The 13,643-nt window shown below is 44.5% G+C and overlaps 1 protein-coding gene across 4 annotated transcripts in view; it reads right to left on the minus strand.

Moving 5' to 3' along the window:
- PACS2 (phosphofurin acidic cluster sorting protein 2) overlaps positions 1 to 13,643 on the minus strand; it is an 80,943-nt gene that overhangs the window by 28,733 nt on the left and 38,567 nt on the right. For 2 of the 4 annotated variants that reach the window (XM_034063697.1, XM_031047215.2), the window contains 11 exons: positions 12,805 to 12,967; positions 11,547 to 11,620; positions 10,698 to 10,778; positions 9,232 to 9,291; positions 7,875 to 8,032; positions 5,702 to 5,792; positions 4,790 to 4,867; positions 3,913 to 4,034; positions 3,030 to 3,165; positions 2,266 to 2,370; positions 621 to 727 (listed from right to left, as the gene is read on the minus strand). In XM_034063697.1, coding sequence (XP_033919588.1) covers positions 621 to 727; positions 2,266 to 2,370; positions 3,030 to 3,165; positions 3,913 to 4,034; positions 4,790 to 4,867; positions 5,702 to 5,792; positions 7,875 to 8,032; positions 9,232 to 9,291; positions 10,698 to 10,778; positions 11,547 to 11,620; positions 12,805 to 12,967 — 1,175 coding nt within the window. The remainder of the gene's footprint in view (positions 1 to 620; positions 728 to 2,265; positions 2,371 to 3,029; positions 3,166 to 3,912; positions 4,035 to 4,789; positions 4,868 to 5,701; positions 5,793 to 7,874; positions 8,033 to 9,231; positions 9,292 to 10,697; positions 10,779 to 11,546; positions 11,621 to 12,804; positions 12,968 to 13,643) is intronic. The other 2 variants (XM_034063698.1, XM_031047214.2) reach the window with 2 other exon arrangements.

A 13,643-nucleotide genomic window follows, 5' to 3' on the forward strand; every position in this document is an offset into this window, starting at 1 on the left:
GCAGAAGAGCAGAATACACAAAGCAGTATCACCAGTGTTTTATCAGCAGCTTTAGACATTATTAATAAAATGCAACATTGTTCAATACTTTCTTAATTGGCCTCCTTGGTCCTTTCACATGTTTGGATTATCTAAAGGGCTGGACTCAATTATTTAGGTTAGAATGTACTTACTGCAACTAACTGCTGTGTCAGAGAACATACTTAGGTACCTACAGCCCTTAGTAGGTATCTAGGGAATACCTTGAGGAATTAATCTGGGAATTACTGCGGGGGTGTGTGGGAAGAACTATTTAAAAACCTACCTATTAGCTTTGTATGCTTTACTGCTTATTAGATCTGACCCATGAGGCAGCCTCCAAAGCACAACCTTTTAAAATCACTGGTGTCGATGAAAGAACTGTACCTTCATACATGTCAGAATAGCAACAGTGTGCAGGGCTGGAGACTGCTGACGAGTCACACAACTCTGACTTCAGGAGAATACACTGAGAGAGGTATTGGAAGGGATAAGTATTTCACAGCTATTGGGAGGAGAACTCCCTGGGCACTGGGGCACAGGAGCCAAGGGGTTTTTAGAGCTGAGATTCAACAAACCACACAAGCAAAGTGAAAACTTACTATCTCTGTATCCTGGAGACAATAGTGCTGAAAGCTGCCTGAATATCCGCTGAAGAGCATGTGCAGACCACTGGCAAGGTATGCTTTTGCAAAACATCTGACAGATACTGAGGAAAGAACAGAACATTTTGTAGTCTTTTTTTTTTTTTTGCTACAGCTTGTCCCAAGAAGAAAATCTGCCTCCCTTAGCCTCCTAGGTATTCTCACACCCAAGCATGGGCACTTTAACCATGTCAAATTTGTAATTTATATTGCTATTCCTCAAATACCTCATCTTTGTGAATCAGCCAAAGGAAAGTTCTTCCTCTAGAGAAATGGAAACATTGCACCTTCTTGATAAACACACTATATTCAAAGCACAGCAATGACAACTGTGTAACAGCAATAGTTTATGGTTGCAGGGAGCAGGACAGCAACAGATCATTCACCTAGCAGACAGCACTGTGTAAGAGCAGATGCTGTCTACTGCCTGCTTCTGGAACTGCAGTTGCATTTCTCTCTGATTTCAAAAGGACTTAAACAAATGCAACGTTCTGGCTACCCTCAAGCGCTAAAAAGGGAACATGCATTCCTCATGAGACTGTTTCCTTTCTCCGCAGCTAACGAGAAGCAAGTTAATGCAAACAAGCTAACACAGACCTCAGGTATACATGGACATAATATTGATGAAACTCAGCAATCACCTCAAGCTTTCAAACTCTGCATCACTAATCTGTACACTCCAGCCAATGCTACCTTCATGTCCTCTAATGCTGCAAGCACAAGCTGCTAGAATTACTGGAAGATGACCTACAATTACTGATGCCAATCTCCAGAAAGCATTTCTCTACCTTCCAAGTACAGAGAAAAAAGAACCAGTAGCTCAGCTGGTATTTTTGCTCCTTCAAACATTGAGACCCTAGTTCTTCCAGAAGCAGAAAGCCAAACCAGACAATGTAACTCTATGAGCCTAGCATAAGTTCTACAGGCCACAGTCATCCTGCACATATTTATTGGTCCTCTTCCATGTATATCTTACTGCTTTCCCAGACTAAACTTCCAAAAGGAAGAAAGCTCATTCCAAGTCTGTAACAAACCACCCCATGTTGATAGCAGAAGAAAGGACTGCTCAGGGTTCTCCTTATACAACTATCACTCAGCCAGAAAAAACAGGGTGACATACCTACAGCCAGGAATCACAAGCGTGTGTGCAAGGCAACACAGAGCTGACCTGAAATATTTCCTCCTGTGTTCGCCACCTGTGCCTAGAAATCTCAGCCTAAACCACAGGTCAGTCCTCCCTGCTTCCTTTGTCCCAGACCAGCACAGTTGAGAGGTAGGCTCTGGAGTGCAAAGGTCTAGCCATTCCCCATGTGCTGCTAACCAGAAGGAACAGCATTTCATGGAAGAGAAAAAAAAAACAAAACAACTCTGTTGGAAGACTCAGGTGGTAAAGCTTTACAATATCCACAGCATCTCCTGGTCAAATGAAATCCAGTCTGTAGGCACTGAACACTTAGTATGCTCCAAGCCCCCACGCACCACTACTGCTCTTCCAACCAAGCAGCAGAACCTACTTGGTTAGTGGTAGAGCTCAAGGCCTGTCCATTCCTGAGGAGGAACAGTGAAGGAGAACTGGGCTTCAGGTAACGTCTTGTGCCTTTACCTGGCCTTGCCAGTCAGAAGTATTGACAAGAATAATGTTTTCTGGCAGCTGGTCATCAGAAACCAGGATGTGATTTAGTTGGTCATACACCGTTTTCCTGGGGATCTGGAAATAAAGACACAAAGAAGAGAACAGTAGGAGACGTCAGCTCTAATCGTCAAGCCACCAGCTTGAGCCTTTGCAGTTCGTAAGAGGTGGCCGCGCATGGCCAGCTCCCCTGCAGGTCTCTTTATTAGCCACCTTGGTTTCATTGGCCATTCCTCTTTCTGCCATTCACTTTTACTTACATCACTTCATATCAACAGCAGCACAAAGAATTTTGGATTCATAGAAGCTAGGAACAATCTCCTTCAAGAAGGGGATTACGTGTGTCCCACAGCTAACAAAAGAATGGCACATATGCTCTGCACGTGTCAGTCCCCTTTTGAAATCCCTAGCAATTTGCCTTATGTCAAAGGAGTAATTCCTCAACACAGCCCTGTTAATTTCTCATCATAACAGTTTGTTCCAGTGCTTTCAGTTTATGGTGGGCTGACAAAGCAATAAGCTGGCAAAATCCAGCAGACTGAATTGCCCTGATTTAAGCTGAACCCAGGACAAAATGTTAAGGTATGACATCAGCCAAGACAAATACCCTCTTTCCTAAAGCTGCAGGGCCAAGATCTCTTACAGCAGGGATGGCACTTGGGCCAGAAGTAACCACAAGAGACATTTGGAGAAGAGGGAAAACTGAGTGGCTGGAGAGACAGCAATCTTTTTCACACCTGTAAGTGGTGCCGCGTGTCTGGAGAGCGTTCATTGTCCAGACTGTTTGCTCTCTCATTCTGTGGCCTCACAGGCTGCCTCTCCTTCAGAGATGTACTCCTTCCCCGACGTCCAGTCTGCTTCCCTTCAGACCTGCTAGAGAGATGGGCTTGTGTTCCAGACCTGGCTTGTATGATATATACACCCCCAAAACCCCAGACTGTCCAGTCTGGCAACCTCAACAATGTGGGGGGGATGCATTAGGGAATCATGCACATAGACCTGAGTTAGCTTAAGATCTATCTGCTAATTCTGTCTCTGATAGTGCAGAGCACAGAGTACAGCTACAAAGCCTGATCCCAGGAGTCCCAGGCTGACTTCCACAGCCCATGCTGTGGCAGCCCACACTGCCACCCTGCTATTGCTACACAAGTATAACAGGATCCAGCCAAGCACATAGCAGTCACACACCCAAAAGCAGCACAGACATACTTCTTCAAAAGAACATCTATCTGTTTGCACATAACTGGAGAAACTATATGGTGGGATTGCTTAAGCCCATATTTACTACCCAGTTGGAGAAAGTTCGATAGAACATAAGTTAGACTTGACAACCACCCTTAAGGCCAAAATCTGCATCAGACATTGACTTAGCAGCTCCAGAGTTGCACAAAAACTTCCTTGGACAGGGAGCAGGTACAACAAAGGAAACATGAGCAACTTCAGAGCAATGCTGCCCTTCAGGTTTCTGAGCATTCATTTATTAAGTGCTCAAGATCCATCACTTAAGTGCTTGAACACAAGGAGGGTGTCCTTGCAGGCAATGGCTTAAGGCCATCATGAACAAATGTTAGCAATGTGTTGCAGCCCTGCAGCAGGTGCAGTGCTGTGTCACCACTCTACCTGGTGGATGGGATAATGAGGGACTCTGTCTTGGTGATCTTCCCGCTGGGTGGGAGCTTCTCAACAAACACATCTGGTGTGGGAAGTTCAGCTTCGGGGACCTCAGCTTGCTGGTTAGACTCCTGCAAAAACACAGGGAACCAATTCACCAGGAACAAACCCTCCCCTCCATCTCACTACCACAAGGGCTAGCAGGAAGCACACGAGCTTAGCTCTGTCTGGGGCACATTCAGCCTTCCTCTTCCAGACACGCTAATCACTGCCAAGGGGAGAAGCCAATACTGGCTACCTAGGGCTCCCAGTTCTCAGCTCTGCCTCCCTCACAAGTGAGACGCAGGTAGAAAAGGTGCCTAGATATGCTGTGTGGAACAGGCAATCTTCCAGCTCAAAGCTAGAGACATGTCTTCTCATGAAATGCAGATTAATTCAGTTTACCCAAATGAAATAGCAGAGGGAGAAATGTTACAAATTGCATACTCACAGTAGAGCAACTTGAGCTTGGCAATTCTTATCCTAGGATCAACTCAATTTCTGCTAATTCAGCTTTAAGTAATACTTCCGTCTGATAAAATGAATATTTTTCAGGACAATGCACATGCTCAGTAGCATACTTTGGGGAAGCCTTACTCAAACCAAGAGAAAGGCTGTTTCCACAGAAGGCCACGTACTGCACTTAAGTTTCAAAAAACTGAGAGACAATGACCTCCAACAACTAAGGTCAGGAGAAGAGCTGAGCATTATCTTCACTGCAGCTAGCGTTACTAAGTTGTGTTGCATTGGCAACTATATGAACAGACTGACACACGGCACAGAATGCAGTTCACAGTCGACACCCAAACTGTCCAGAGTTACATTAACAAGTGTCTTTTCAACTTACATAAGAGACAGTGTCAGAAATACTGTCGCCTGCATGTTTGGTTCCAAGACTCTTTGTCTTTTCAGGCACTTCTACCTGCTTGAGAGGAGAAAAATCATTAGGAGGTATGGCACCAGCACAGCTTTCAGCCATGCTCTCTGGATCAGGCTGTTAAAAAGACACATTTCTCTGTGTAAACACTGCACAGCTCTGCAGGATGACTAGGAGTGCTTCCTGGTCACACCAGGAACAAACACATCTGTGTGGGATGGGCAAAGCAGTAGCTGATACGCAGTAGAGGTAAGGAAGTGCCCTGGAATAAGACTGGTATTCTAAGAGCCTAACATGCCCATCCATGAGGAGATGGAAAAGGGGCTGAGCTGCCCTTCAGCATTTGCTTCCAGCCAGCATGAAAAGAACCCCAACAGCAGTAAGGTAAACCCTTCTCCAACAGTGTCAAGGAGTACCTAAAGCTCCCAGGCAACACCTCCCATCCTGGCAGCCACTTCTAGCACATGTGAAACAGGAGCTATTCATACTGCTAACAAGTTTTCAATACATAACCTAAAGAAGTCCCCCTTGAGTTAATACAATTATTGCTTAAAACAGAACCCCCGAAAAAAAAACCAAAACAAAAACCACCACAAAAAAAATCCCAAAAATCCCCAAAAAATACACATTAAAAACCCCCTCAAATAAAAACAAAAGCCCCACAACAGCAAAACCACAACAACAACAAAAAAAAACCACAACCCAAACAAAACCCCCAAGCATGCCTCCCCTCCATGTTTTCTTAACAGAAAATTTGTATCTCTGCATTCAAGTCTCTGGAGGAAGTCAGAGAGGGTGCTTTAATTTACACATGCAAATAGAGAACAGTGCAAGTCTGCTGTATCACCTGCAGATAGATAACCTTCATGAAACATGACTTACAGGACTTGATGGCTCTCTCTGGCTCCTGATGCTGTGGATGCTACCAATTTCTGTCTGAGAGCTGGAGTGTGACAGTCCTTCAAAATAAGGTCTGAATACAGAAAGAACAAACAGTTTCTTATTATCAAAACCACTGACAAGAGAAAGTCCACCACATTCACAGCAAAGCAATGTGACTGCTCCCAGGGTGTCTCACTGCTCTGCAGTGGTTCCTGTAAAATTTATAGGCTATTTCTGAAAGGACAGCGAGATCTCCAGGACAGCAAGAGAAGCCAGAAAGTCCAGGGACCTCTGCCTAGCCCTGACACTAACTGGGAAGACTTCCATCCAATGGATCCAATGTGTCTCCTGTCACATAACACATCATACTTAAAAAGCCCTTCCTAGGAATAGTTGCATGCTCCCAGAGTACACACCAAACAGAAGAAAATCAACAGTGAGCATGCAGGTCCAGCTTTTTCCCCATAGCAGAACAGAATTGCACATTCTCCCCACAGGAGCAGTTGTGCCCTCACTACCCCAAGCACAAGGTGCAAAGTTTCACACTGCAATTCTTATTTTAGCTTTGCAAATGCTGATTGAACTACATGCCAGCCTAGACAGTGTGTACATGCCAGCTTGAATGAAATATAGCAAAGTAGAGCTACTGCCCCACACATATACTCTGCTCCTGTGGGTAAGTGACTCCTCGTAACTACGCATTTTATTTCCAGCCTGCATCTGGATTTGGCTACCAGCCCTGTGATCAAATTACACAGTCACTCAGGAAGATAAGGTAGCACATACAATCAGGTTGTGCTTCCATGTAGAAAGGCAACTCATCACACCAGCTACAAGAGTCAATTACAATTTAAGGAACTGATTTTTTTTTTGTTCTTGTTGCAGGAAAAACCTGCTTACAAGCATCAGCATTTATCACATCCTTTCAAGATGTGAACACAAGAACTGGACACAGCAAACCACAAAGTGTCTCCTCAGGACCAGACACAGTAAGTTCTTATTTCAGTAATATTCCTGTAATCACATATCCCAGAACAGCTAGCTCCAGGAAACAGGACATGAGCTCTCAGTGTGTATGGTACAACATTTTGGCTTGTTTCAAAGCATATGCTTACCTTATCTACTTTCAAATTGCTTCAAGGTAGGGTCTACCAACTTGCAATACATTGGGTCAAGCTCCAAATGCCTTTAAAGCCAGGAGCTCCATCACTTATCACTGCTGCCCCAGCATATCCTTGACATCTCCTGGCTTGCTGATAGCAAACAAATCGCTCCAGACTCAAAATCTATTCTCAGTCCAATTAGGTTATTCAGCATTAATTATGATTATGACAGCTGGTAATTACTTGGCATTTACAGATACTGTATTGACCAACTGCTGTGGTAGGCTTTGCTTTACAGCCACCACAACACTGAAGGCCTCAGCATGCAACCACATGCCAGTCAGAAGCATGAGTGCAGCTCAGTCATGTTTTCAGTCTTTATTTGGCAGCAAAGTGACACAGCTCTGTCAGCTTGGGGTTCAGCACCCGCTTAACACCCTGAGCCAGTGATCCCTGGCTCAGCTCCACAGTGCTGTGATTACCCATATGTCAGTGTCCACAAAAGCTGGCTCAGAACACGCTTGCATGGACCTGTGTATGCTGCAGTCAGTCCCCTTGGGCCCAGAGAGGCTCCTTTGTTTCCCACAATCCTGCTTCCTTAATGCCTGCAAAGACCCTCTTTCCACAGAGGGTCTTACCAGCTTTTCCAGAAAGACACAGTCTGCTTTGTCCATCCCTGCCTCTATTTCTGCAGCTTCCAACCAGGCCTCCTTCTGCCTTAGCACAGATTTCCTGGCTGTTTCTACCACCTCTTCAAAATACCTGGTTCAATTCTACTGCCTTCCAGTCAGCAACTCCTACCCTTGTGCTCAGGTAGCAGGGCAAGCAAAACATCTGCACAAGAAACAAGGAAGAAATGAGACTGAAAGGAAGTCAGACCCCCACACATTACCTCCAGCTCACAAGAAACAATTCACATTGTAATAGCAAATGCTAGGGCTCCAAGACCAGGTCAAGACGAGGAAAAAAAATAAGCCAGGATAGAGTGGTGGGAATAGAAAGAATATCTAATCTGTTCTGACACTGCACATAGTCTCTTTGTGGCCCAGCATCAGCCTCCCCACACTTACTTTAACTTTGGCTTTGGAGTGCTCAAGACACTGTCATCATCCTCCATTTCTGGTCCGCTGTCACTGGGGTTCTCTATATCCAACGTGTCATACAGAAGGTCCAAGTCCTCCTCCACCTCTGGAACATGCTCTGCTGGGTCCTGCTCTGAATCCAGAACCTACACACAGGACAAAAGCAGGCATCACTGACTCAGGTAGGAGCCAGACTGATCCCATGTCACCTGAGCTGACCCGAGGAATGCAGCACACCAGACTTCGGAGCAAGATTCTGTTCAAAGTGCAAGGATATTATATCCAACAGAAACATTAAGTATACAAGAAGCCTTTGCTTTGGGTCAAGCTTGTCAGTGTCTGGTTAAGCAGAAGTTACCTAGTGGACTAAGCATCCACAAACAAGCTATTAACCACAGATTATGTGTATTATTCAACCCCTTTCTATAAACAAGGCTTTGAAAAGATGCCCAACAGAGTCACAGTTTTCTGAAAACAAGATCAGAAATGCAGTATTCCCTACAGTCTTGGGTTTTACTGAAAAAGTTGCCATCACACCTCCTGATTTGATAACCAAGAAGGTAGAAATGGCAAAACTGTCCACAGGATGCACCTGAAATCTGAAGAAGCATCAGCTGGACCAACATGCAAAGCCCAAGAGAACAGGTGTTTGCACAGAACTTCCACAAGTTGCTTCACATATACACCAGAGTAAGCAGGCAGTTGTGCACAGGGTGCTGACTCTGCTGAGCTAACTCGGGAAGAACAGCAAAGCTAACAGGACTGTCTGGAAACATAAGGAAGCATGAGGAGTTACTCGCTCTTTCCCGCAAGCCACAAAATCAGCACACAGCCATACAGCCAATTGAGATGTTAACTGTTTTTATATTAGATAGTTTGTTACACAGGTTTTCTGAGTTTTGGATCTCAGCTCTGACCAGAACACTGACTCTCCTGTGAACCCATGCTCCCTATCCAAGTTTTTCATGTCTTGCCTGGCTGTTCTAGTAAGATGATCAAACAGGCTGGCATTTAACTCCACAAGCAATATACTCCTTGTATACTTGTCTTTGAAATGGTCAAAAATAATTCCAAACGAGTCTGCAAAACTAACGGGTACATACACAGCTGCCAAATCTGCTTTTGATAAAGCTTGATCTAGAAAATGCTTGATGACATTTTAAAGTTGGCCCTCAAGCCTCCATGCAAGGCCAGGGTGTAAGGAAAGGTCACATCCACTGCAGATGTGAAAACAAAATGAACGGAAAGAGGGGGAAACGGAAAAGTGTTCCTGAAGTCTAAAGCAAGATGCAACGAGCAGAGGGCAACACACAAGACAGGAAGGCTTACAGAATGAATTAGTTACCTCATCAGACACTTTGAACCTCTTCAGCAATGCCACAACCTTCTGCTTGAAGTTTTGTTGCTGCAAGTCAAAGACACTTTTATGTAAGTAAAGCATTAAGTGAACATTTTTCTCCCAGTCTGCAAAACACTCAGACACATCTGACACTGGTGCTGTAGCTGCTGCTTCAAATCAAATAACTCCTGACATCACAAACCAAGTCTCTGCTGTTCTTACGTTGAAATTGGCTTTTCCACATCTTTCTTTCCTGCACTACAACAAACCAGATCACACTCCACCAAGCAATATAGATCTCCTGGCTCTGACAGATGGCACACTACTCTTGGGTGGACACAGGAGATAAATAATTTTATCTGCCAGATCTCCTCCTGCACTGACAAACCTAATATGCACACTGTGAAGAAAAGGTGAGATGTGCTGGTACTACAGAGGTGGCATCCCTGTGTCAGGAAGAAAGGGAGGAGAATATGGCTGGCACAAGGCCACTAAACCCAGCTTTGCATCAGCCCCACATGCTGGAGATTCAGTATCTGTTCAGAGGTCAGGGCTAGAAAGACATTCTTATTATGAGAAAGCTGCTTCAGAACCAAGTGGTCCATTTTGTCCTGGCTGGTCATCGACTCCTGAAAACAACACTAAGGACACCAAGGACAGGAACTAGCATGCTCTTGGCCTCAGAGAGGATCTTTTTAGTGTCAGATTCAGGTCAAAATAGGGTTTATTTCAGAGATTATCAAAACACGGATTTCAGAAATAGCCTTATGGGAGGTAGGATGATCTCCAAACTTACTCCTAGGTCCAAAAAGAAACCTAGACTACCTTGGCAATTCTGAGTTACTGCCATCACAGACTTCAAGCACACTTGTATAAGCAAAAAGCTGTATTATGGCATGGTCAAGCACATGTCACTGCTCTGGCACAAGGTATGAGCTTTACAGGCATATGCATGCTTGCTTAGAGAGGCTGGATAGCTGCATGCAACTTGCCAAAGCTTTCAATATCCAGCTACTTCTACCGCAGCACCCCATGCACTAAATCAGGTTCATCCATCAAGCTCAAGCCCCTGACTGAGCTACTTAACTTCATTCTGAAACCTTCCCACTGGCCTCTTCCATGCACAGTACAAACAGGGGAGCTTCCCTTCACTTAAAGCTACTTTCAGGACTTACATGAGTGTGGATCCTGCACTGGCTTCTTCACGGGGGTGGAAATTAATTTCATACACTTACATGATTTTTGGAGCTTCTTAACCTTACACCCAAAGGATACTCAAGAGAGCACACAGTCACATCTTGGATGGCCCCAGTCTCTGAACCTGCTGGTTTTTCCAGCTCTGCACATGCTGTGACTATGCCCCCAAGCTCTCTGCTGGGCCAGCATGTCTAGTACTGCTGCCCCCATAAGCCACATGCACTGTGAATCCTGGCCAAACCCCATCAGTGTTAGTAAAACTAATTTCCACCGACCCTGGTTATGGACGTCGTTCTTACTATCGATCTCCGCTGCTTCTTGGGCTTCCCCAGCTCGTACTCATCATCATCCAAATCCTGAACAGAAAGAGGATTCCTGTGTTACCTTTGTGATTTGGAGACACATGAACATTTATGTGTTAAAAATGCTCCTTCTATGAAGATGAACCTGCTGCTTTGTTTTCCAGGCATTTAACATTTGCCTTAATTGCAGTTATGATGGCAAAGGGAAAAAGAAGTGAACCAGGTCTGCAGAGCCAGGAGTAACAGCTTAGAGAAGAAAACCAGACCTAGTTCTACATTCAAGGAACAAGGACAGTCACAGCCCCCCATTTCAGGGGGTACCTCTCTCAGTACCTTCCAAGAGGTGGAAGGCAGGTAATGCCAGAGTCTGAAGGCAAGTAAGACCCAAACTTGAAAGCATCTCACATCTAGTCAGAGGATTCTTCATAAGGACCTATTTTATATAAGGCATTAAAGACTAAAGACTGACTCAGATCCCACTGGCCCTTTAATTACAGCTGGGGATCTAGTTGGGCTCTTCAAATCCAATCAGTATTACAGAAGCGATCAACTGATGCCTTGACCATTAAGCTGAGAAATACACAAAGATGCTAATGTTTACTGTTTAGAGGGATCTCAAGTCCAAACACATCAACAAATAAATAACAGCATGGTGGAAGAAATGGGTTACTGAGCAGGCCTTTTGCCACTGCAGCTAAACACTTGGTGACAGTCCTGTGCTGTCATGGTTTAGTTAAATAGGCTTTTAGTTTCAAGCATGAGCCAAGAGTGTACACACTACACTGAAGTCCTCACAAGGAGAAGCCATGCCCTAAACAGTACCTGGCCCTGTACGGCATCATCACTGGCCTCCTGCTCAGAAGAGAAGCTCTCGTACTCTTCCTCAGAATAGTTGTCTGAAAGGGAAGGAAAGACAGAAGAGATTCTGTGAAACTCTCTTAAGGCAAGTGTCTCATCTCAGAAGCAGAGAAGGCCAACTAATAGTCACAAATCAAGAAAGGAAGCAGACAAGGAGGTGCTTGTTGATTTGTCTTAGTTTATCTTCTATCTGCTAGAACCAGTGGAACTGGTTGCCCAAAGAAGTAGTAAATGCCCCATCCCTGGCAGTGTTCAAGGCCAGGTTGGATGGAGTCTTGGGCAACATGGTCTAAGGTGCGGTGTCCTTTCCAACCCTAACTATTCTATGATTCTATGGGAACCACATGGAGGTAAGGAATAAGGAGAAACACATTTAATAGGAAGGAAGGACCAGCATATAGATAAGGCTTCTTGAAACACCATCCCCTTCTATCCTGGAAAGAACCACCTGGTAGACAGCAGCAAATAGAGGTTTCTCCACAAGGGAGATAACTTTTCCCTCTGACATGGGCATAACTGACTTAAAGGAGCAAGTGAGACATACCAGGAGAGTCTAAATCCTTTACTGAAAGGAGACTTCAGGTGATCTGCCTGACCTCAGGCAACAACACACAAGCACCTACATGCACTATCTTCAACAGGTCACTCTTCTACAAGTGAGCAGAAGGCTAGTACCACAAGCAGAAACCCAATGACTTTCCTAAATGGTGCACAACACCATGGATTTACATTCACCAAACCAGGCCATAAGTCCACAGCATAATGTTGCAGGTTTGCAGGTCTCACCTAAGTTAATGAGATTTACTGTAGAATACTCAAAGGAAAAAGAATTTGGAAGAGTATCTTAAATGCAAATATCCTGAATACAACACCTTTAGCTAGGTGAGAAACTACAGGTTCTCAGCACACCCATCAGTAATGCCAGAAGAGCATTGGTGAGAACACCCTTGCTGGATGCCTCAGGCCTGGTGTGATGCAGGAGAAGCTTTGACAATTCAATCTCCCACTCCTGTCACACTCTCTGGTGACATAGCAACAGGTTAAAAACATGTTAATTTTCTTTGCTAAAAACCTTTAGATTTTCTTTGCATTAATCAGTTACAGACACAAGAACTTGTGCAAAACAGTTATTTGGCCCAGAAAGCATCTAAGCCCAGGTGGGGTTTGACTCCAGCTAGTTCAGGAAAACAGTGGTCATCAGAGCATATGGCTGTACTCTTACCTGTAGACTTGATTTTCTGGCTGGCCTGCATTGTGCTGTCTTCATGGTCAATTGGCTGACTTGACAAGGAGAATATCCAGATTTCTGCTACTTTCACTGCAGCTTCTTTGATGTTGCTGAAAAGGCTCAGAACTTGGCCACCTTCTGTTGGGTGCTGCATGACCTGGGACAGGAATGAAGTGGTACAAATTGGCCTTTAAATGTATTTAAACTTGCATAATTCGCATACTATGAGAGGTTTACATTAATAGAGTTACTCCACATTTCCAATTACAGAAGCAAGTCAAAACCTTGCAACTGCAGGAGCCACCTGCAAGCAATACTCAATGCTAGTTGAGATTTTGACTACTAACGGAAGTGATGGAAGGAAGCAAAAAGCATTCTGAGCTTGACAGTTGATTAGCTCATGCTTGAAGCACAAGACCTCATTACTATGTCCTGCTTTCATAGCACAGTACTGATTTGAATTATCAAGTTACCAACCTTTTGAACACCTAATGAAGGAACTTCATTTTGTGTTAATGCCCATCAGAACAGCCATTAAAGGCAAAGATTAATGGCGAGATACAGATGTAACGTGCTTCCTAAAGCAAAAAAAAACTGCTCCAGAGAGCTGGCAGCTGCATTTCATAGGAGCTGGCCACCCCAGGATAATGAAGCAGTGGGTCATGAAAAACAAGACAAACAGTTGAGGCAGAGGGACATCTCAGTGTGGGTTTCTTCTCCATTTGACGCTTACATGGTTCTTCCCAAAACCTAAGACTTATGTCCTTCTCTTGCCTCACTGGAGTCTGAAAGTGCATCCCCATGCCTGTATCTCAGCTTTATAACACACATCA

Source organism: Melopsittacus undulatus, chromosome 6 (genome assembly GCF_012275295.1).
Source record: "Melopsittacus undulatus isolate bMelUnd1 chromosome 6, bMelUnd1.mat.Z, whole genome shotgun sequence".
Lineage (NCBI taxonomy): Eukaryota > Metazoa > Chordata > Aves > Psittaciformes > Psittaculidae > Melopsittacus > Melopsittacus undulatus.